General features: G+C 40.7%; 1 protein-coding gene across 1 annotated transcript in view; it reads right to left on the bottom strand.

Moving 5' to 3' along the window:
* The window catches only part of LOC111147958 (dynein axonemal heavy chain 6), a 247580-nt gene that overhangs the window by 95462 nt on the left and 126614 nt on the right, over positions 1-25504 (bottom strand). The window contains exons 37-46 of the mRNA XM_022504259.1: positions 25273-25494; positions 24283-24430; positions 22266-22423; positions 20679-20810; positions 17660-17831; positions 16373-16519; positions 15734-15807; positions 14155-14309; positions 9111-9342; positions 592-744 (exon numbers count right to left, since the gene is read on the bottom strand). Of these exons, the coding sequence (XP_022359967.1) occupies positions 592-744; positions 9111-9342; positions 14155-14309; positions 15734-15807; positions 16373-16519; positions 17660-17831; positions 20679-20810; positions 22266-22423; positions 24283-24430; positions 25273-25494 (1593 nt within the window). The remainder of the gene's footprint in view (positions 1-591; positions 745-9110; positions 9343-14154; positions 14310-15733; positions 15808-16372; positions 16520-17659; positions 17832-20678; positions 20811-22265; positions 22424-24282; positions 24431-25272; positions 25495-25504) is intronic.

Genomic DNA, 25504 nt, shown 5'->3' with positions numbered 1-25504 from the left:
AGGCATAAGAAAGAATGATCAAATAAGTTGAAGAAAGTCCAGAAGCAAGGGAAAGCACTGGGGCGGAGCAAGAGCAGCATATGGAATCCAGCACTGTGTTGGAGAAATGGAAGAGGACAGGAGCTGGGTGGTTCCTGAGATGGCGCTGGGCCCGGAGACACGAGGGAATCCATTTCTGTTTCAGGTGCTCTGACCTATAGGCAAGGGAATCAAAAGTACTGGACTCCTCAGGCAGGGCACTGAGGATGTATGAAATCCATTTGTGCTGAAAGAAGGATAAGGCAAACTGTTCAGTTTGGATAAGACTATGACCTCCGTGGAGCAGTAGGGTTTCTGTTTTCTGCTTTTCACTGACCTCTCTGGAAGTGTGGTGAACCAAAGCTTTGAACGCAGGGAGTAAAATACATAGAATGACAAAGGAAAGCAAATATATTGCAAAAAAAAAAAAATCCATCCATGGACTCCTCAAAGAAATTTGTAGATTGTTTAAAAAAAAAAAAAAGAAAGAAAGAAAAAAGAAAAAGAAATGAAGGGACACTAACACAATTTTTTGTTTTACTAAAGCCCTATCACCATTGTGACATGTCCTACCTCATCTCTGTTCCCCTCGGAAATGCCTACTTCTTTCGCTCTTGGTCTGGTGGCTGCTAAAACCTGTTCCAGTTCATCCTTTTCAAATAAATTGGGCACTTCGCCAGAGTTCAGGATGTTATTTATATCTTCCAGGAACTCCTCCACTACAATCTGTAGAAGAGAGCAGAGTGATCCAACCAGTTTACATTTATTACATATGAATTGCAAGCCAAATATTTAATCAAAATTCACTTTGAGTTCATTTTATCTTTAAAAAAAATAACCTTAGGGGCACCTGGGTGGCTCAGTGGGCTAAAGCTTCTGCCTTCGGCTCAGGTCATGATCCCAGGGTCCTGGGATCGAGCCCCACATTGGGCTCTCCGCTCAGCGGGGAGCCTGCTTCCTCCTTTCTCTCTCTGCCTGCTCTCTGCTTACTTGTGATCTGTCAAATAAATAAATAAAATCTCAAAAAAAGAAAAAAAAAAAAAAAAGAAGAAGAGACACCAGAATGCTGGTGTGCTCTCTCTTTAAAAAAACAAACAAATAAACAAACAAAAAAACCCTTAAAAATTAGAATCTTGGGGCGCCTGGGAGGCTCAGTGGGTTAAAGCCTCTGCCTTCGGCTCAGGTCGTGATCTCAGGGTTCTGGGATCGAGCCCCGCATCAGGCTCTCTGCTCAGCAGGGAGACTGCTTCCCTCCTCTCTCTTTCTGCCTGCCTCTCTGCCTACTTGTGATCTCTGTCAAATAAATAAATAAAATCTTAAAAAAAATTAGAATCTTAATATTCTAACATCGAGGTAAAATCAGGGGCACGTGAGTGGCTCAGTCATTAAGCATCTGCCTTTGGCTCAGGTCATGATCCCAGGGTCCTGGGATCGAGCCCCATATTGGGCTCCCTGCTCAGCGGGAAGCCTGCTCCTCCCTCTCACCCCCACCCCCATTTATGTTCCCTCTCTCACTGTGTCTCTCTCTGTCAAATAAATAAATAAAATCTTTAAAATATATATATATATATGTATTCTAACACAGAAGTACATGGATTTTTCATTTCTCGTTCCTCTATTGTTTTTTAAAAGGCATTCATCTTTTACATGGTTCAAGTAATATGTATGAACATTTTATTTTACATTTATTTATTTTAAAAAATTATGAGTGAGCATGTGTGCACACGTAGGCATGCAAATGAGGGGAGGGGTAGAGAGACTTTTCGCGCAGACTCTCCGATGAGCATGCAGCCCAATGTGGGGCTGGCTCTAACGACCCATGAGATCATAACCTGAGTCAAAAACAAGAGCTGGATGCTTAACCAACTGAGGTACCCAGGCGTCCCTATGTAACCATTTCATATTCTCCCTTTTTTCAGCTAACATTTTCTCATAAATATTTATCCATAATTCTATGGAGTACTCATTGTATTTATAACCATTAGTGGGAGCATAACTCACTATTGAGTTCATGTGCCATATTTTTACATGGACTTAAATGGTCCACAGTCTTGTTTACATTTTAAGAACATATGTAGGTCTATAGCTTTTCTCCCCAGTTGGATTATTTCCTGGGAATAAGTTCCCAGGAGTAGGGGATACCTGGGTGGCTCAGTCAGTTAAGCGTCCACCTTCTGCTCAGGTCATGATCTCAGGGTCCTGGATCCGATCCCCACATTAGGCTCCCTGCTCAGTGGGGAGTCTGCTTCTCCTTCTCTCTCTGTTCCTCTCTCCTGACCCCTGTTCAATCTCTGGCTCTAATAAATAAAAAAAATCTTAAAAAAAAAAATTCCCAGGAGTGGGATTAGCAATTAAAGTGCTTGAATAGTTTCTGGATTTTGAAGATTTTTAAATTTCCCATTCAATTCAAGTAAGATTTCATTAAACTTAACACATTTTTGCTAGTTTAGGGAGAAATTTGCTTTGGGAGAATTTAATCTGCATTTCTTTGGTTATTAGCATAGGCAAATATGATTCCACATTTATTATTTTCTGTTAAAAATCTGTTCAAATTGTAACCATTTATACATTGGAGTTTACTTTTCAATTTGAATGAGTAATTTTCATATTACAAAATAAACCTTTTGCCTCTAAGAATTGATGCAAATATTTAAGAAATCTATCATTTATCCTTTTATTTTAGTTAACTTTTTAGTTTTAAAAAGTTTGAGCCCCTTGGGGCACCTGGGTGGCTCAGTGGGTTAAGCCGCTACCTTCAGCTCAGGTCATGATCTCAGGGTCCTGGGATCGAGTCCCACATTGGGCTCTCTGCTCAGCAGGGAGCCTGCTTCCCTCTCTCTCTCTCTCTCTGCCTGCCTCTCTACTTGTGATCTCTCTCTGTCAAATAAATAAATAAAATCTTAAAAAAAAAAAAAAGTTTGAGCCCTGTATACTTAACTATGATGAAGTATCTGTATTTTCATCTTCACTTATAACTTTGTTTTTTCTTGAAGTTGGCATAATTGTGTCTTGTTAATTTTCCCCAAGAGCAAGCACTAGCTAGTTTTTTGTCCTAATTTAATTTTTTCTGCTCTTATCTTATTATTCGCTTTTCTTATTTTTCTTGTTGCTTCCTTGTGACCTTTATTTTCCTGAAGTTTTTAAGTCACTAATATATGTAGTTTCTATTTTTTAATTCAAGTCTATAAATTCAATCCCAAGAACTGTTTGACTGCATTCACAGATTTCTATTAAGTTCATTTTCCCTGTTCTCTAAATAGAGATTTAAATTGTGATGTTCTCGACTCAGGACTTTTTTAAAAAAGATTTTATTTATTTGATACAGAGAGAGAGATCACAAGTAGGCAGAGAGGCAAGCAGAGAGAGTGAAGGGGAAGAAGGCTCCCTGCTGAGCAGAGAGCCCAAGCGGGGCTCCATTTCAGGACCCTGGGTTCATGACCTGAGCTGAAGGCAGAGGCTTAACCCACTGAGCCACCCAGGTGCCCCTTGACTCAGGAATTTTTTATACGAATTTTTAAAAAGATTTTATTTATTTAAGAGACAGGGAGAGAGAGGGAGAGATAGCAAGAGACAGCATGAGCAGGAAGGAAAGGGAGAAGCAGGTTCCCCAATAAGCAGGCAGCCCAGCGCTGGGCTCGATCCCAGGATCCCAGGATCATGACCTGAGCCAAAGGCAGACGCTTAATCAACTGAGTCATCCAGGTGCCTCTATGTGAATATTTTGAAGTCCTGAGCCACATCATTACTTTCTTTTTTGATTAGAGCGTGGACAAAGAATGTTATCACCATAGCTAATGCTTTTTTGAATTTATTGAAAATTTGCTTAAGCCTAAAATATGATCAATTTTTGTAAACCTTTAGTAATATTAGAAAATATTTACTTTCTTTGTAAAATATAAATGTAGTACATAGCCATTAATTCTTGCTTAGAAATTATATTCTTCATATTATCTAAACATACTTATTTCTACTTTGTATTTGCTAGAAATGGCAAATTAAACTTTTTTTTTTTTTTTAAGATTTTATTTATTTATTTGACAGAGAGATCACAAGCAGGCAGAGAGGCAGGCAGAGAGAGGAGGAAGCAGGCTCCCTGCTGAGCAGAGAGCCCGATGCGGGGCTCGATCCCAGGACTCTGAGACCATGACCTGAGCCGAAGGCAGTGGCTTAACCCACTGAGCCACCCAGGCACCCCGGCAAATTAAACTTTTTTAATGTCTTGTTTCTCTCATATTTATAATAGTTTTATATATATGTACATATATACACACATTAATTTTAGTTATTATGGTTATATTTGGTCTCCAGTAACATAGAACATTTGAGATTGATTGGGGTTTTCAACAGGGTATATAATAGCCTTTTGTTTGCATAAAGGGGAGCAAGACATTCTGATTTGATCTTTGGAGCTTTAACACTAAGGGCCTTTTTAATATAACTTGCTTATAAAAGCAACATTAAACTTCTATAAGAAATATTTTAATTTCAGAATAAGAAACTACAGCTAAACAAATTAAGAAAATAAAAAAAAAATCACTCAAAAATCCCAGGACCCAGACATTTTCTAATTGTATATATAACATATCTGTTTAGTTACATATTAAACCGAAGAACCTGTATGGTAGATGATTTGTATATATTATGATGTAACAACACATCATAAACACTTTTCACATTAATTGTACTTCCACACAGTAATTTAAAATTTTTTACAAACTGTCCTATTGTATAATTATACCATAATTTACTTGTGCCACCCTTTCATATTTTAAATTAACTTTTATTTTAAAATACTGCGTTAGATTTTCTTTTACACCCAACTTTGTATGCAGCTGTAATTATAAGTAAGAGAAATTTAAGGGCTTTAACGGCATATCGCCAATTACTTTCCAGATGATTTTGCTAATTCACAATTGAGGGCTATGCAAGGCCTATTTCCTGATGCCTTTGTCAACACTGCATCTTATGATTTTTAACCTTTGTCAGTATGCAGGGCCAACCCCTGATATTTATCTTTATTGAAATTTCTTTGGTTACTAGTGAGGCTGAACATTTCTTCAGGTGTTTAAAGCCCTTGTTTTGTTTTGTTTTTGGAACTTCATGTTCACACTTTATTACATTTTTATTTTTATTTATTTTTTTTTTAAAGATGTTATTTATTTATTTGACAGAGAGAGAGATCACAAGTAGGCAGAGAGGCAGGCAGAGAGAGAGAGAGAGAGAGGAGGAAGCAGGCTCCCTGCCGAGCAGAGAGCCTGATCTAGGACTCAATCCCAGGACCCTGAGATCATGACCTGAGCTGAAGGCATTGGTTTAACCCACTGAGCCACCCAGGCACTCTTATTACATTTTTAAATTTCTTTTACTGATGTGCTTGTCTTTTCCTTTTCACTTAAAAAAGACTGTATTTGTATTTATTTTCCAGCTTTATTGAGATATAATTGACACATAACATTGTATAAATTTCAGGTGTACAATGTATTAATTTGCTCCACTTATATATTGCAACATGATTACCACATGGTATTAGCTAACACTTCCATCACATCACATAATTACCATTTCTTTTTTTTTTTTTTTGTGGTGAGAACATTTTAGATTTACTCTCTTTGTAAAATTAAAGGATATAATACAGTGATGTTAACTACAGTCACCATGCTGTAGATTAGATCCTTAGAACTTTATTCATCTTATAACTGGAAGTTTGTACCCTTTGACCAACATCTCACCATTTTCCCCAACCTTCAACCCCTGGTCACCATTATGCTTTCTGTTTCCATGAGTTTGGCTTCTTTTAGATCCACATATAGGTGACATCTCTGTTGACTATTTCTTTTAGCATAATGTCCTCAAGGTTCATCCGTGTTGTGTAAATAGGATTTCCTTCTTTCTCGGGGCTGAATGATACTCTATTATGTGTATGTGTGCATATACTTATATATATGTATGTGTGTGTATATGTGTACATGCCATATCTTCTCTATCCATTCATCTATTGATGGACACTTAGGTTGTTTCATATTTTGGCTATTACAAATAATGCTGCAATAAACATGGGAGTTCAGACATCTCTTTGAGATCCTGTTTTCATTTCCTTTGGATCTAGATCCAGAAGTGAGATTGCTGAATCATATGGTAGTTCTACTTTTTTTTAAAAAAATATTTTATTTATTTATTTAACAGAGAGAGAGAGAGATAGAGAGCGATCACAAGTAGGCAGAGAGGCAGGCAGAGAGAGAGGGGGGAAGCAGGCTCCCCGCTGAGCAGAGATCCCGATGCGGGGCTCGATCCCAGGACCCTGAGACCATGACCTGAGCCGAAGGCAGAGGCTTTAACCCACTGAGCCACCCAGGTGCCCCTGGTAGTTCTACTTTTAAGTGTTGGAGGAACCTCCATAATGTTTTCCATAGTGGCTGCACCAATCTACATTCCCACCAACAGTCCACATGGATCCTGTTTTTCCACATGCTTGCCAATGCTTGCTGTCCCTTGTCTTTTTGATGATAGCCACAGTAGGCTTTCTGTTTCTAGGATTTTATTTATTTCTTCCAGTTATCCAATTTGTTGGCATATAATTGTGTGAGGTAATCCCTCATTGTGGTTTTGATTTACATTTCCCTGATGATTATTGATGTTGAGTATTTTTTCATGTACCTGTTGGTCATGTGCATGTCTTCTTTGGAAAACTGTCTATTTAGATCCTCTGCCCATTTTTTTAAGCTGAACTTTTTTTTTTGCTATTGAGTTGCATGAGTTCTTTATATATTTAATTATAACATGTCTCAGTGTAGCCCCATTCAGCTTCAACCTATTTGAGCCTCATGGATCTGGATGTCCTTTTCTCTCTCCAGATTTGGAAGGTTTACAGCCATTATTGCTTTAAATATATTTTTGGTTCCTTTTTCTTTTTCTTCTTCTGGAATTCTCATAATTCAGACACTGTTTCTTTTTGTTTTGTCCTATAAGGTCTGTAGGGTTTTCATTCTTTTCTTTTTGCTCCTCTGACTGGGTAATTTCAAATGTCCTGTCTCTTAAGTGACTGATTCTGTCTTCTGCATGATCCAGTCTGCTTTTGAAGGTCTCCATTGAATTTTTCAGTTCAGTCATTGTCTATTTCAGCTTAGGATTTGTTTGGTTTGTTTGTTTTTTAATGTTTTTAATGTGTTTTAATGTTTTTTAATGACTTCCTTTTCTTTGTTGAGCTTCTTACTCTGTTCATCGTTTTTCCAATTTTGTTTAGCTGTCTGTGTGTTCTTAGAGTTCACTAAATTTCTTTAAGAGGATTATTCTGAATTCTTTGACAGTTCATAGATTTCCATTTATTTAGGGTCAGTTATTGGGGCTTTGTTCATTTTCTTTGGTGGGTGTCATGTTTCCCTGATTTTTCATGATCTTTGATTCCTTCCACTGATGTCTGCACATTTGAGTAAGCGGTCTCCTCCTCCAGACTTCACAGGTTCGCTGTGGCAGATACGGTTCTTCACCAGTCTGTTCTGTTTGGGTTTCTGGACATGTCAGCAATCCTTAAGCAGATGGGATTTGCTGTCAGGGTCTTTTTGGGGGTTGAGGCCACTGCCCAAGCTCTAAGGTTGGGGGTGTAGTGCTGCTGTCTGAGAACAGTTGGATAGGACTGCTCACTTGGTTCTCTCCCCAAGCAAGGCTGTAGGGTGGGCTGTGTGGTTGCCTAGATTCTCCGGTCTGGCTTCCTAGATGGCTGGGACTGGGTACTATACTCAGTAGGAGATAAGGCTATGAATTAGCTTCCCTATTCTGGTGGGGCAGAGGAGTGGGACCCAAGGCCTGCATGGCTCATTGTTTGGGGACCTAAACTGAGCAAGGCTACGCACTGAATTCTCTGGCCAGATGAAGCCACTGGTTTGGCTTTGCTGACAGGGAGCAGGGCTATCAGACGGGCTACACAGCTTGTTGTGTATTCTGGTTAGGTTCCCTGGTCACATGAGCTAAAAGCTGTGTTCAGCAATGACTGGAGTCACAAATTAGTTTCTCCGCCAGGGTGGAACAGGAGAACTGGCTCCAAGGCCAGAAAGGCTCTCTCTTTGTGGTCTTGACTCAAGCCAACCTGTACCCCAAGTGTCCATTCTGAATGGGGCCACTGGCTTTGCTCTGTGGATAATCGTTTCTGCTTGCTTTACTCTCCACTCAATTGCTGCTGGTGGCCAGAGCTGGTGGTGCATATACATTAGGCTATGGGTCCTTTCCCATTTTTCAAAAAAATTTTTTTCCAAAGATTTTATCTATTTATTTGAGAGATAGAATGAGAGGAGAGAGCATGAGAGGGGAGAGGTCATAGGGAGAAGCAGATACCCCTCGAGCAGGGAGCCTGATGTGGGACTAGATTCTGGGACTCTAGGATCATGACCTAAGTGGAAGGCAGTTGCTTAACCAACTGAGCCACCCAGGCAGGCACCCCTGCCAAAAATATTTTATATTCAGATATAAATTCCCTGTATATCACAGATATTAAAAATATTTTCCCATTTTATGCTGGTACTTAATTTCAAATAATTTAAAATATTTATGCATCAGATCACTTTTTTATTCCTTGCCCAATTTCTATAAAGGTTAATTTTCCCTAATGTTAAAATGCCCAGTATAGTCAATGTAGAAAATTTTCTTCTTTAGAACAAACTCGAGATCAGTTAAATTGATTCCTGTAGACATAGATGTAATCATGTAATCCTTTTTTAATTTTAAAGTTAATTTAACCTTAAAACAGCCATTGTTATTTTCCTTTTCTTGTTTAAGGCATATTTCCCTAACTAATTTCAGTTAGGGAATAACTTCCCTATTTTTACTGCTATAGAAATAATTCATTACTTTCTATAATCTATGTCCTTCTCAAAGAAAAGTTCAAACCTCTCTCATCCCCTTAATCTTTGACCATATTTACTTACTCAGAATTTAAAGGGTAACACAAGGGTTGGTAAAATAGTGAAACTGTAGTATAAAAGTCTTTTACAAGGTCAAAGACACCTGCTATCCGAGGGAACAGCTCCTTGAACTACAGCATACACACCATTCAGAGCACACTCATGATTATGACACTTGTGCTTTAGCTATTTAAACATTACCTGAGTGTCTGTGAAGAGAAATACCATATTCTTGTCATCTATACCAGCCAGTCTGTACAACTTCCTCAGGTCTTCGTGAAAACTGTCGTAATTATATCCCCGGCTAAGTTCAATTTGCAAACATTTGTAACCACATATGTGAGCTGCGAGTCTTGTGAGAGACTGCTTTCCTGTGCCTCCTACTCCAACGAGCAGGGCGTTGCCTCTTTCCTGACGGATCATGCGGGCAATCCTGCAGGCAGCAAAGTAGAGGAAGACCTTTATGTTTCTTTTTTTAAAAGATTTTATTTATTAGGGAGAGGGAGAGAAAGAGAACAAGGGAAGGTGGAATAGAGGGAGAGGGAGAAGCAGACTCCTCACTGAGCAGGGAGCCTAATGCAGCACTCGATTGCAGGACCCTGGGATCATGGCCAGAGCCAAAGGCAGACCCTTAACTGACTGAACCACCCAGGCACCCTGCTTTTGTGTTTCAATGGCAGAATTGAGCTTAGACTGCAGAGTCTAAAATGCTTATTACCTGGTCATTTATAAAAGAAGTTTGTTGGCTCCTTTCCTAGGATCCTTTGCCAACCTCCCATAGAGTAAGCAAACATGATTTATGCACCATTTCCACTGTTATGTCTCGAATGCAGTGCATTAGACAGAAGACATGTCAGATCATTGTTCGTTTCTCTTCAGTCACCCAGGTAGGTATAAAATTGAGAGGTAAAGGGATATGTAATAACGTTTTGCTATTGTTCTCCATAATGTGCACATGTTTGACCGTGGATGAAATATTGACTATTATAAAAATCTTGCACTTTATATGTTACCCTTCCCTTGTTTTATGTATATCACAGTAATTTGATTATTTTCATCTTAGTTATTGGAAACAAATAACTTGTCCATTCTGCCTCCAGTGTTCTTCTTTCTGTCAACTTACATATCCACAGATAGAAGACTCCCTCCTTTAGAAATCCTTCAAAGTTACATTTTCTCTACTGTAGTAGGCAAGAGATGGCTGTCCTAATTAGTGGCTTAGATTTTCATAGAGATCTGTTTTACCATCCTGGAAGTACGGTGACAACTTTGGGCGTATGTAATGAGTAGAAACAGCCTGGAGCAAATTGCCTTTTGAAAACACAGGCTCTACAGTAAAAACAAATTTTTTTTCTGAGTTGAGAAGGCTTTTAGCCACTTACCCTATTAAAAAAAAAAAAAGTCTAAAATGTCACCAACAAATGGAAATGTACTATCTGCTAAATTACTGAATGTTTAGTAATTGTTCTATAACTCATGCTCATAATGAAGCCTTTTTCATTGCTATGCAGCAGTAGGTATGTAAAAACTCTTACAAGCAGAGATTTGTTTACTCTAATTCCTGACTACTGATCCTCTTTAGAAAAAGATGTCTACGTCATTATTCACATGGCTGCCCTTTGTGTATCTGAAAATCAAATCTCCTCCATTCTACAAATGGCTATTAATTTCCTCCTGTAATATTTTAAGCAATCCCTTGCATAGCCTGGTGATTTTCTTTCACAAAAATTAGAAAGATTATAAATAAAATTAAGCTGACTTTGCCTATGGTCTGGTCTATTCTCCAGGAAGTTTCTCAAACTGAGTACTGCCTTTATTTTTTTCTTTGCTGGCGTATGGCCTGTGTGAGTTACAGGATAACCATTGCTAGGAGGTAGGGTGTTAGTGTGCTGGCAGGGGGGGACAGATGAGGAGCAAACGGTATCTCGACAACCCAGGGACAAACGACCGTATTGCACTGGAGTGCTGACAAAAATAAATTTTCGAATTAGAGTTAATTAAACAGCAGGAGTATAGGAAAGGTAAAAGACCTGATTGCTTATGGTTTATAGAAAAAGAAGTCCTAGGATTTAACAGCCAAACGTAACATGATGCAACACTCAAATGTAGTTGACAGGGGAAAAAAACAAAGTCATTACAATCTCGCTGTGTTAGCAGACCACGGGATATCTGTCCTCGCACACACTTCACACTTTGGATTGCTCAAGTCTGGGTGTCCCACTTTAAGTGGAACATGGAGAAATTATCAAGTGCTTCGTATATTGAGGCTGAAAATAATCCCTAAGAGGCAACAGTGGAAGATCTGGGTTAATTCTGCATGGAGAACACAAAGCTGAGAAGAGCCTGGTCATCATTGTCAAATATTTGGAGAGCTATAATGCAAAAAGTGGATCCATTTTGGGTTGCAGCACTTGCAGCTGAGTTAGAGTAAAAGGGCTGGATGCGATTCTCTGCCTGTGACTCACTAGCTAGGGGACTTCGGACAATTTACCAACTCTCTCTGTAGTACACCGTCCTGTCCAAAAATGGCTGCAGTACTATTTCTAGTCCTACTAGCTCTTTAATCCTATCAGGAGATAGAGTCTCTGACCCCTTGTGAACAGGATGGGCCTGTGTCACTCCTCTGATTAATGGAGTGTGGTAGAAGTGATGCTAGGTGACTTCCTAGGTTCAGTCGTGAGAGGTCATTTGGCTTCTACCACGGGAAGCCTGGAGCCATGGGAGAAGCCTGGACATGCCGCCGCTGTGCTGGAAGGACCTGGGCAGTGCGCACCGAGGCAGAGGTGCACCAGGCGCTCCAGCTGCTGTCTGACTTTAACTGCACTAAGACTCCAAGACAGAACCACTGGGAACTGTGAGATCGTGAACTCGTAAAGCTACCAAGTGTCACAGTCGCTGAATATGGCTGCTGGAACATTCTCTGAGCCTTATTTGTAGAGAGATGAGGATATTGAGGTACAGAGAGGCATTATCACCATTAAAGGAGATACTCCACATCATGGTTTTATGTTCATGCTGAGTACTGTTACTGCCACTGCTTCAAGGGATGGGACAGATACCAGATGTCACAGGGAGCAGATCTGACATCATCCTTGCAGTGTCATTTTAATACCTGGAATTGTCCAACAGTATACAGATGCACTTTAAAAAGTGGTGCATCTTATGATTTCCCTCATATGTGGAATTTAAGAAACAAAACAAATTGAGCAAAGGGGGAAAAAGGAGACAAAAAAACAGACTCCCCAGCAAAGGAAACAGTCAACAAAACAAAGAGGCAACCCATGGAATGAGAGAAGATATTTGCAAATGACAGTACAGACAAAGGACTGATATCCAGGATATATAAAGAACTTCTCAAACTCAACACACACAAAACAGATAATCATGTCAAAAAATGGGCAGAAGACATGAACAGACACTTCTCCAATGAAGACATACAAATGGCTAACAGACACATGAAAAAATGTTCATCATCACTAGCCATCAGGGAGATCCAAATCAAAACCACATTAAGATACCACCTTACACCAGTTAGAATGGCCAAAATTAATAAGACAGTAAGCAACCTGTGCTGGAGAGGATGTGGAGAAAGGGGAACCCTCTTACACTCTTGGTGGGAATGCAAGTTGGTACAGCCAGTTTGGAAAACAGTATGGAGATTCCTTAAGAAATTAAAAATAGAGCTTCCCTATGACCCTGCAATTGCACTACTGGGTATTTACCCCAAAGATACAGATGTAGTGAAAAGAAGGGCCATCTGTACCCCAATGTTCATAGCAGCAATGGCCACGGTCGCCAAACTGTGGAAAGAACCAAGATGCTCTTCAACGGACGAATGGATAAGGAAGATGTGGTCCATATACACTATGGAGTATTATGCCTCCGTCAGAAAGGATGAATATACCCAACTTTTGTATCAACATGGACAGGACTGGAAGAGATTATGCTGAGTGAAATAAGTCAAGCAGACAGAGTCAATTATCATATGGTTTCACTTATTTGTGGAGCATAAGAAATAACATGGAGGACATAGGGAAATGGAGAGGAGAAGAGAGTTGAGGGAAATCGGAAGGGGAGATAACCATGAAAGACTATGGACTCTGAAAAACAATCTGAGGGTTTTGATGGGTTGGGGGGTGGGAAGGTGGGTGAGCCTGGTGATGGGTATTATGGAGGGCACGTATTGCATGGAGCACCGGATGTGGTGCATAAACAATGAATTCTGGTACACTGAAAAGAAATTAAAAAAATAAAAAATTAAAAAAACAAAACAAAACAGACTCTTAACTGTGGAGAACAAACTGACGGTTACCAGAGGGGCAGGGGATGGGTGGCAAAGAGGGCACTTGTCATGATGAGCACTGAGTACTGTACAGAATTGTTGAATCACTGTACTGTACACCCGAAACTTATACAACTCTGTATGTTAATTATACTGGAATTAAAATTTGAAAAAAATAAAGTGGTGTATGCCCCAAGGACTGCAGATATTCAGGCAGGATACCTATTTGTCAGGGATGTCTCTCAAAGGAAACTTTTATGGATGGAATCCAAGCAGATAGAATCTACAATCCTTGGATGTCACTCATTTTGCTATAATTTTGAGCCCCTTCTTTCTTGAGGCGTGCATGTAAGCAGCCTTGTACTATACATGTATCTCTGTAAACTACCTTAGATCCTTTTTTTGGTAATGAGACAGGGCATCGAAAACAAACAAAAACAACCTATTAATATGTAACAAAAATAACCCCTTGGACTTAGAAAGTTCATGACACTTATATTAAAAATATATAAATATACATTTCAAAATATATAAAGAAGGCACCTGAGTGGCTCAGTTGGTTAAGCGTTGGATTCTTGATTTTTGGCTCAGGTCATGATCTCGGGGTCCTGAGCTCAAGCCCCACTTTGGGCTCCACACTGGGCGTGCAGCCTGCTTAAGATTCTCTTTCTCCCTCTACCCTTTCCTATCCTGCTCTCTCTCTCTCTCTTCCTCTTTCTTAACAAGAAAAAATCTATCTATAGATATAGATATATACACACATATACAGGTGTGTATATATACACATATATGTTTATATACACACACACATATATAAAATAACTTTTACATTATAGCAAGATTTGCTAATAGACCATTGTCCATCTAGCAATCTATTTAAAGACTTTTGCACGACTTAACTCTTACCTTTTAATACAAAAGAAATTAGATTGATGCATTATTGGGCACGTTATACTACTATACCTTGAAACATGTTCTATAGCATCCTGGAAGAACACCAACTTTACTTCTTTGGGATTTATAAGATTATAATCATCAAGATAGTCTTCTAGAACATTTGCGATTTTCTCCATATCAGGCATGTCATCATAAATCCGATCACTCTTATCTGCTCCAAACTATAAGATGATTTATGGGAGAGGGACCAAGTTAGATCAATTACAATACAGGAACATCCACAACATTCGTAACCTTAGGAGGGAACATTATTTATCCGTGTTACCATGTAATCAGTTGCATGCATATTTTATATATTTATATGCAAGGCTTTCAAACCAAGGAAATGGGACTAAGAAACTCAGATTTTCATGGATAACTGAAAATCCATTTCATTTAAGTTCAAATAGTACATAGGAATTTCAATGAATTTTGCTATAAAATTCACACACAAGCTCAAAAATAGGTTTCCAGTTTTTCTCACTATACCTTACTTTGGTTTTGTACTTTTGCTCTCAGGCCGCTGACATCGGAGAAGCTAAATGGGCTGAAAATGATGTATGCCAGACTGGTCTGTTTATAAACAATCATGCTGGAACTACATGTAGTTTTTACACAGCAGTCATCTGATTAGATAAATCAGGGAGAATGAAATTGGGGGTAAACAGAAGGAACTGAGTTCCTATTTGAGGTCCTGTGTGGACCTGTCATGAGGTCTTTTCTTTGCCGTAGCAACTGCCCTGGAGGCATTTCCATTTGGAGCCACTGACCAAAATAAGGCAAGAAGGGTCCAACTGTTCTTTCCCTTTGCTTTATTCCCCCATTTGATGATCATATCAGTAGAAACACATGGGAAATATAATCACTACCTGGAAACAAACTTTGCACTTTGTTTTTAATAACATTTAAATAGATATACTGCATAGATTATTTATCTTTTTTATTTGTCAGGGATTACCAGGGTGACTGTAATTGTATACACACAATATAAAGACAAGTCTGTCCTTTTAACCAGCTCTGACTGAAAGATACCCTAGCTCTGTGCAGGAAGCTGGGGATTTAGGGTGAACAGAACAGATGTACCCCAGGAGGGCAGCACGGCTACTTACTGAGCTGCTGGAAGCATGTGAGCACAGGCTGTAGAGCGCACAGAATACTGTAAAGGGACTGGCGGCCCTGCATTAAGAAACTAATCCTCTGTGCTTCCTTTCAAATAAAAAACCTGGTGGGTCTCTGATTCAAACTATTACCAAAACGAATGTGACTAGAGCAGGAGTCAGCAAGATGTTTCTCTGACGGGCCAGAAAATAAGAACTTGAGGCTTTGCAGGTCAGACTGTCTTTGTCGCTACTACTCCACTCTGTCTTGTCATGCAGAAGCAACCACAGGAAAGAAGGGCACACAATCCAATGAGAGTGACTGTGTTCCCACAGAATTTTATTTAAAAAAACGGGATAGTTGGCCTCTGGGCCATAGTTTGCTGACTCCTGTCTAGATCTTTAATATTTACAAATACAAAATTCTTGTTGAATATGAAATTGAACTGTAAAATAGTAAGTGCTTTATCTTCAAATGTAGTCAGGTCAATTCAACAGTATATACTTACTTTAATAAAGTCTCCAAAGATGATGGGTTTAGTCAAAAAATATTCCAGGCCAATTGCAATTCCAAAATGTTTGTCTATTCAAAAAACAAAACCAATTTGTCATATATGATAAGCTTGAATGCAGTATTTTAATAAGATACACAGAATAGTATCAGCTGTTACTTTACTTAGAAGGCTTAACTAGTAAATGAAAGTTGAGAGAAAGCCATGTTGATACCACACCATTTTAGTTTGGTTGATAATCTCCTTGATTTGAGATTAAGAATGTTTAATATTAATAAACATTTTATTAAGTAATAAATATTGAATACATATTTAGTAAATTAGAGGTACTTTAGAGATACCCTGGCTTCTTACCAGACAAAATCCTGGTTCTCCTACTTTCCCATTTCTACTTAAAATTCCATACTGCATTTAAGATATTAACTCTTTCTGAATTTTAATAAAATGATTTTCCTAATATTTCATATATTTCTACATATTTGAATCATTGGAGAGAAAAACTTTTACCCATGAACACTAAAATTCATTTTGCTTTACCTTATCTAAGTTCATTTTAATTTTTCCTTATAGAAATCAAATTGCTTTTCTAGGCCCCCCACCAAAGAAATAAAAAGGTAAATAATGATTGATATTTACTGGCCATTTCTGTCAAAATAGTATGGAAATAGTGTTTATCTTCATTATTAATCAAACGGTCATGGAAAACTCTTTGGCATTCATGGCAAAAGAGTCTAAATATCTGTATTTCTTCTCTTATCGTTCCTGGATCACACTGGAGGATACCTGTTTTTCAAGAAAGAGGAAAAAGGAAACTTCTACATTTGTGAAATATCTAGTAACAGTTTAATTAACTAGAAAACTCTGAAGTCCAGCTTTATCCCCATATTACCAGAAGTGGGAGCTTCCCTAGTAGGTGTACACACATACAATAATGGTGATCTCACTTTCTGAAAGCAAAACTGGACACATTATCTGACAAAACCCTTTTCCTTGTTTTGTGATTTTTTTTCACTGAACACATGAAGTGGTCAGACTTCAGAGTACAGGCTATGTTCATCTCATTATTATATTGGGTTGCAATACATTAAGTGAGGAGTGTTGGATCTCTTTAATATACATATATATTCATCCAGTAAGTCCCCCCTCCACCCCTGACCTTTACACTATTTTCAATACACCAATTCCCTCTCTCATTCTTTCCCAATGTTCAGTCCTCACGAAATGCCCTTGGTCCTTCTGGCTTAGAAATTCCAAATTACTCTGATTAGTCTTTGTATTAATATAAGTTATAATTATAAACGCAGTTCAAATAATATCAAGTTACAACAAAAGCAGTGATGTAAAGCAGTCCTTGAAGTGCTCATTTTCTCTGGGGACCCTTCACTTCTCACAACACAGTGCAGAGGGGGATAGGGAGAATACTTACTCTACGAATAGGTATGTATGCATGGCAGACAGAATGAACCCTACAACATGAGAGTAAAATCCTTGAATAGGCTGAAGAGGAGGGGGACACTTAATGTGTCAGAGGGGGTACTGGCATGTGACCGGAGCAGGGACAATTCAGCCACTGTAGGAGGAGGGAGGCAGATGCAGGTGGTCTGGGATAATTGGAAGATGAGGTAGTTCTGGATCAATTTTTCTTCTTCTTCTTCTTCTTCTTCTTCTTTTTTTTTTTTTTGGGTAAAATGAAAAGACAGGTCATCAGTTGGGAGAAAGAAATGGAAGAGGATGCTGATGGTCTGAGGGCAGCTGTGACGTTGTCAAGGCCGGGGTGGGGGTAGAGGGTGGCTTGAATAGGGAACAAGTAATGAGATTTCTAGGTGGGGCACAGACACTCATACATATAATTCTCCTGAGAGATTGGGGCAAATGGAAATGAAGGGAGGGTGCAGGTCAGAGAATGAGGGTTCCATACATTACCTTGTACACATTTGGATAAATCCCTCAAGTTAAAGACATAATGGGACTTGGCCGGTGTTGGCAGAAGATCAACACTCATTCTGTTATAAATCTCAACTGCGGCTTCCACAATGTTTGATGCGGTTTGCTTTACAGCTGGTGGAAAGTCACTGAGGAAGCCATTTAAGATGGCCTAGAACAAGGAACATAATGTGAGAGGGTTAGATTGTTCTTAACACCAAAAATTTATCATCTTTCAAATACTCCAGATCTGATGATGCTTTTTCTAGTAATAATTAGAAAGCCAAATGCCAAAGCAAGGACTTATGGGTGATAAGACTCTGCAATTCACTTCAGAATATGTCCCCGAGGATGGGCTACTCCTGTCTCCTGAGATAGTCTGGTGATGCCTGAGAAGCATGTGTATCTGACCATTGAACTGACTGCACTTACTCTCCATATAATTTAGACTTCTGCTTCCCGTAGGTCCAGAGGATCATTGTGGGGTGCCCAAACTCATCTGGAAGCGAGCCGAGGGCCTCTCTTTGATATTTATGGGCCCATGACCAACAGGTCCATAGACTTCCACCTCACATCTGTTTAAAGTGCAACTTACTTGTAACTACAACCTGCCCCCCTTCAGCTTCCCCGTCTCAGCATAGGGCCTTACCCCACACTCAGATCAGGAACTTGCAAGTCTCCTTTGACACCTTCCATTCTCTGTCCCCACAGTCAAGCTTGAATGCATGTCTTGAATCTCTCTGGTTCCCAGACATCACCCCATTCCAGCCCTGACTCGTTCATCTGGGCTTCTTCAGCCCTTCCTTCTCCTATTGACCTCTCCATTTCCACTCCTATCTCTCTTGAGTTAAATTTAGTCAGAAAGATCAGGCACTGCCCTTTCCTGTCAGTCCAGACTCACTTGCCCAGCCCCTCATTTTGCCCTCTTCCCCACTGCTCACCATGACCCAGCTGCACAGGCTGAACCACCCAGGCTCTTTCCTCTCCTCAGGGCCTTTGCACAGCTCTATCCCACCCCACCCACCTCCTTAGGGCTCTCTCCTGGCAGGCACTTTTTCACTCCTGTGTTTTAGGTCACCTGTCATCTCCTTAGGCCTTCCCTGACTCCTTCTGTCAGTGTCTCTTATGGCTCTCTCATATTCTCATATATAACCTGCCACCATCCCCAAGTACATATTTATTAGCTAGCTCGCTGCCCCCAGATGCTTGGGACAGTTGTTATAGATTTTTAAATAGGTAAATTTCCTTCACAATGGTGATGGGAAGGCACCAGAATGCACATCAATGCTTGTAAGTCAGTCCTTGTGACTTTAGATTTTGGGCTCTCATATAGGATTTTAAAATAAACTCAAGTATTTGTTTCAATGAGCTTCCTCATTGAACATTAGTTTCAGCAGCTTACAAGGAATATCTTTTGAGCTGCCCCCTCCTGGGCCCCCAATATGAGTTTCTCATTCTCCATATGGTAGGAGCATCCCAAAATATATAAAAAATAAAAATATATAAAAAAAAATTTTACTATACATATTACATATATATACTATATAAAAAATTAAAATCTAGTCTGTTTATTCTCCATCCATTACAAACTTGTATTTACAAATATATATACAAAACCATATTATACAGTTTTTTATATATAGTTATTAGTTCATTTATCTGTTTATTATCTGTCTCCATGGTAGAAGCCCCACGAGGACAAGGGTGGTATCTTCTTTGTTTAAAATGTAATACCAATGTCTGGCACCCAGTACATGGTCAGTAAATATCTCTTTGAGAAATGAAATTAAGGGCTACTCAACTGATATTCATAAATTAAAATTAGCATGTCATTAGAAGTAAACTCTTCAGAGTTTACTAAGGACCATGGCTTGGTCTTCTATTCAAAGGTCTGGTTTACCTGACATAATTGACAACTTTGAAAAGCTTCTACTAAGACTATGCACTAGAGCCAGAATTCCCACAGTCTGGGGGCAGGACGCTTTGCCATGAGCATGCTGTGAGTAGTTCATGGAGTTGATTGTTGGTTTCAATTACCGCTGTTATACCTTTCTGATTAGAAATTACATCTAATTTGATGACAACATTATCAATTGAATTTGTTGTGTGCTGCTCAGTTTACCTTTAGAATGTACAGTGATGCATATTTTTGGTGTATACATTTTCAGTAAGGAAATGCTAAGACATGTATGAATGTGTCACTGCCCCTCTTTGGCTCCTCGGTCATTTACCCACCAAGTCAGCTTCTCCAGACCAGTCAGTGAAAAGTCTTGTTCTACCTGTATGCCCATATCACCATTTCTCGTCCCTGTGACTGCATTTGCCCGTGTGCCTTCTGTTCCCAGGATCTGTTCCTCCCTGTCTGTTCTTGTCCCCCAAGGCTCAGCCCTCTATCTTCGCCATGAGACTTTGTGGTTGGTTATGGCGCGCTCGCTCTAGTTGTGCTGCTTCATGTTCTCTCAACATCCTACTCAGAATAACGTTGCACCTTTTACTGAACATTTCTGCTAAGCACTTGTGGGGAGGTATGGTTATTTTTCCCACTTAAAGGCAGAGGAAATGGCCCCTTAGGGAAGTTTGTAGGGGTGCAAGAAGTACGGGTGGTTGTTTTTGTTGGAGGTGGTGGTGGCAGGGAGGCGATGAAGTCTAGGTCAGGTGCACTGCACTTGAGCTTGCCAGCATATGGGGAGCTGGTCAAGTATGAGAGGAGCACAGAGGCGGGGGGCAGGTGCGGGATGGGGTCTGCTGAGTGCTAAGTGGCAGGGGCCCACGATACAACCTTCTTCAAAGGCTTTGGCAGTCTCTGCATTCTGGAAACTAGTTCTGGGACCACAAACACAGAGGCAGTGATGCAGCCGCCGGGCAGCTACTGCGCAGATGCCCCTGTGTTTACCTGCTTTCTGCTCAGAAAAGGCACAGGTGGGCTCCTCAGAAACACCACAGCCTATTCTCACTGTGGGAATTTGGGAACAGACGTGTTTTCTTCTGGCCCCTCGCCGAGGTTTAAATTCACACTCACCTGGAAAATCTGCTTCAGGCTGTGCTCTGAGGGCATGGGAAGGCACAGCATGCTGAAGTGGCGGATGAAGCGGGGAGTCACGGGGTTGCGGCCCCCGCCTGGGGGTGCACATGCCGATACGATCGTGACATCCTGGGTGGGAAGAAACCCACGCGAGTCACCCAGCCAAGCAGGAGATGACAGCTGCCCATACCGGTGGCGGGACGCAAACCAACCCTTTTCCAAAGACCTACCACGTGACAGCATTACCTTATGTCTTCCTACACATTGTCTGACTTAATCCTCACAGCCACCCAGGAGATCACTACCCTTACCCTCATTCTGTAGATGAAAAAAATCAAGACCCGGGGAAGTTAAGTTGCTCAAGGTCACTCAGCTAATACATCTATCGGTGGAAACATATCTATGTAAGAATGTAATCTTCAAAACCGGTTAAGAATTTGTATGTGAGGTTAGAAGATATTCGTTCAACAAATATTAAGTATAGTCAATTCTTGTTATTTGTTAACACAAATAGTTAACACACTGAGTTAACACACACTGAACCACTGCTCCTGGGGGAAATACAGAGTTCGGTTCCTATGAGCCTCTGGTCATAACATTTTCAACTGACCCATACATGATATTGTAATTGCCTCTGGTCTTGCCTCCTCTTAGACCACTCCTCCCCCGCGGCCAAGGGAAATTTTCCATGACAGTTCTTCCAGAGGCTGTGCATCTATGAATCCACATTCCTTGTCATGGCACCATGGCCCCCTGGGCTGACCTCTGCATCTCCTGCCACTTTGGCGTCCACATTCCATAGCACTGTGGTGTTCCACGCTCCCTGCCTCGAGATGCAAAATGCTCTTTTCTCTTGTTCTGCCATATTCTGATCACAAAATCCTCCTCCAACATCATCTTCTGGGAAGGCTTCTCTCAGCTTCAAGAAGTACCCACCCTGCCTCCCTCCAGTTTCTCCCTGCTCATCACCCTGCATTATAAATACCTGTGTTCATCTACCCCCTGAAGCTCACCCCTTGGGGAGATACGCCTATCTCACTTATTCCTGAATCTCCCAAATAAAGCAGGGCAAGAATTTAATATCAATTAAATACATTGACTCACCTATAAGAAAACACCAAGGCTATAGGTTAGAGGCTGAATTGTGTCCTCCTCTACCCATGCCCAACCATATGCTGAAAGCCCAAGCCCCGGCATCTCAGAATGAGACTATATTTGGAGATAGGGTCTTTAAAGAGGTAATTAAGTGAAAATGAGGTTATTAGGGTGGGCTCTAGTCCAGTATGACTGGTGTCTTTATAAGAAGAGGACATTTGGACACAGATAGATACAGAGGGAAGATCATGAGAAGACATAGGGAGAAGACAGCCATCTGCAAGCCAGGGGGAGAAGCCTCAGAGGAAAGCAACCCTGCTGACCTCTTGATCTCAGACTTCCGGCCTCTACAACTGGGAGACAATAAATCTCTGTTGTTGGAGTCACCCAGTCTATGGTGTTTTGTATGGCAGCCCTAGCAAACAAATGCACCATCTTTTCTTACTGTTTACATTTAAACACACAAAGTAACTTAAAACCTAAAGTGACCTGTATGTCTTTCCAAAAGAGTTTGTTTCTGTCATAAAATCCACCGAAATCTTGATACTGCCGAAGTAATTCAATTGGAGGCTGAGAGCCATAGCGATCCAGTCTGGGCATGTTTAAATCATCAACAAAAATCACAACTCGTTTATTTCCTGGGGCTCCTGGGGAATAAAATGAATTTAAGAATTAAGATTTGCCATTGGAAAATGTAAGACAAAGGTCAGGTAAGGCTTTGGACTCTGAACACTCTGTAGGTTGAAATGCGTTCAGTTCCGAGTGAGGAGGGCCCCAGCAGGGAGAGGTGAATGGGGCTGAGACACCCACTGTTGGGTGGGCCCCCACCCTCACTCCCAGAGGGGCAGGATGATGCCAGCTCTCCAGTCAGGTCTGGATCTTTCTCAATCCCAGTCACTGCCACTGTCCTCCCCAACTGTGTGGCCTGGCATGGGGTAAGGAAGGTCATTTTCTTTTCAGAGCGGGAAACAGAAGTACTCCAAAAGCTTCCTCACAAAAATGCCACCTGCCACAAGGAAAACAGGGCTGGATATTGAAAAGCATTCTGAACACGGGGCGCCTGGGTGGCTCAGTGGGTTAAAGCCTCTGCCTTCGGCTCAGGTCATGATCCCAGGGTCCTGGGATCGAGCCACGCATTGGGCTCTCTGCTCAGTGGGGAGCCTGCTTCCCTCTGCCTGCCTCTCTGCCGACTTGTGATCTCTGTCCATCAAATAAATAAATAAAATCTTAAAAAAACAAACAAAGAAAAGCACATCAAAGGGAAACACATCAAAGGGAAATCCAGTACGGTAGAACTTCACAATGTCATATTTAACATAGAGAACATCAATATACACACTAGTCAAAAAAAAAAAAAAAATAGTGCCAGAGAAAAGAAAACAGCCTAAGCAGAGATGCCCACTCTGGCATCCAGCTCTTACCAACAATGAAGGAACCAAGGCAAACTCAGTGCCCCACTCCATCCTCCAGAAGCCAAGCAGCAGGACAGGAGTCGGGAGAGACTCAAAGAGCATCATTCATAAAGACATTGGTCTCCCACCAGAGAGACAGGCACCCACTGCCCTGTGCCTACCAGAGTAGGGAAAAGGTAATAGAGAGGAGGCACTAAAGCGGCTGAGGGTGGGTCTGAGTGAGGGCTGGGACTCTGATTCCCAACATTATGGAAGCTTCCAATGGGAAGGCCAATGCCTGACCTGTGCACAGCTTTTTGGGGAGTCCCTCAGGGAGCTGCTCCTGGAAGCCTGCCACACAGATAGTACAGACGACATTCAGCACTAGCAAGAGAAGCAGGGACAATCCATGCGGAAGCCCATATAATGCCAGTTAGGGGGAACACTGTCCTGTCCTCCCCTCCTCCCATCCTGACACACCAGAGCCTCCTACAGGGAGGGCCAGGAAGGGCCAAAGGGCACCCCAAGCCCCGGTCCACCTCCAGGGCCGTGACCCACAAACCAGGTCCAAGACAGAAGAGAGGAGGAGCCTTACATTGGGTTTGGGGTTGAAACTTTACATTAGACCTGACTCAAAATAGCTGCAAAGGACCAGAAAGTTAAGCTATTTATCTAAGCAGTTAATATGGGATGATGAGGGAGATCCCACAAGCCTGGCTGAAAGCACTGACTGAAGAAAAAACCTAGACAGTTTCAAGCCAATTCCTTGCAGAACTGGGATAACTCAGTGCACCAGATACAAAGTGGTTTGTTGGTTGGTTGGTTTCAAATAAAGGGAAATCAATGCAGGCTTGAAAGCGTGTGTGGAGAGGGGCAGCCACAGAGAGGCAGAGACTGAAGATGTTCTACGTTGAAGGTGATGACAAATGAACTGCCGTGTGCTATCGGTTAGATATCTGGATGTACAGCACAGGAAAGAATGCCACTCACAGAATCCCCTTCAAGTAAATTAAGCAAAGAAAGTACCCATTTGTAATTTTATTACATGAAGTATTTTTGTGATTATTGGTTTGATAAATAATTTGGGTGAGACAAATAAAAATGTTCACTCTTACCTAGTATATTTTTTCTTTTCCTTTCCAGTTTTGACTCAATGATCTCTTGTGTTCTTGCAGATGAAGTTTGAGCAGAAAAATTTAGATAAACAGGAACATAGCCAGCTGATTCCTGAATTCTATTCAACAATCCTTTTGCAATGACAGACTTTAAATGAAAAAATATGTTAATATATATATATTCAGTATATCTTTCAGTTGTCCACATCAGTAATAATCCAGTACAAAGAGTAAGAGACAGGATGAAGGAGATAGGTTAAAGCTAGATCGAAATGTCTACCTTCTTCCTGGAGACTCCATTTAATTATATTTATCAGTGCCAAAGAGATATTCTAACCAGCTATATCTTAGCAAAAGTTTTGCTAAGTTTGCTTTGTTCCTATTCAAGTCGATTTGGTAGCATGAGTCCTAGAAGAACACAAACTTCTTTTAAAAATAACTTGGAGGGGAAAAAAAGAGAAGGAAAAAAACTGAAATAATATAGAGGATCAGTAGTGAATCTCTGTTTATGCGGACTGTCCCCAAGCCAAGCAGACAAACAATCAACATTTCCCCCTATACTCTACTTTTGCCAAACACCATTGCTGTGTAGGGTAGAAGTAAATGGGCAGGAGAGGACAGACTGATCTTTATCAACAGTCTGCTGGGGACACAAACTGTTCTGACCAATTCCCACCCTATCCTGTGTGGTGGCAGGCTCAGAAATTCCAAGGGATATGACATAAAAGCCCCCAAACCTAAAACGTGCTAGTCCACAAGTCCTCTGATTTATGTGGTCTTGACCCCAAGGATTTATTCAGAAACTGGCAAACTTTGGAGTAATCCCCAAGATAAATACAGATTCAGCATAGTTACATTCTTCCTGGAAAATGATCAGAATTCAAAAGAATTTTGTCTGAAAAATAATGTGTTATTTCTGGGGCTTATAACTCTAAGTCCACCAAGCCCTCATTTGGGGACAGACCTTCCTGTTTCAGATAGATTTCCTACCTTGCCAACTCCAGTTATTCCCGTAAATAGCACCGAATGCCTGACTGCCAGCAGTTTTTCCATTAGATACCCAAAGCGCACTGTGTCAGTTGTGGGGACGAGCATTTCAAAAAAAGGAACATCTCGGCTGTACTTGAAGGTGGGTATGATTCGTTCCCAGGGATCTAGCCGTTTGGTATCAAAGTCCAAGTGAATGCTCCACAGATCACCAGAACTGGGAAGCTGAAGTATA

This window comes from Enhydra lutris, unplaced genomic scaffold, assembly GCF_002288905.1.
Source record: "Enhydra lutris kenyoni isolate GAN:26980312 unplaced genomic scaffold, ASM228890v2 scaffoldscaffold18, whole genome shotgun sequence".
Taxonomy (NCBI): domain Eukaryota; kingdom Metazoa; phylum Chordata; class Mammalia; order Carnivora; family Mustelidae; genus Enhydra; species Enhydra lutris.
This window is presented reverse-complemented; position numbering and strand designations above follow the sequence as displayed.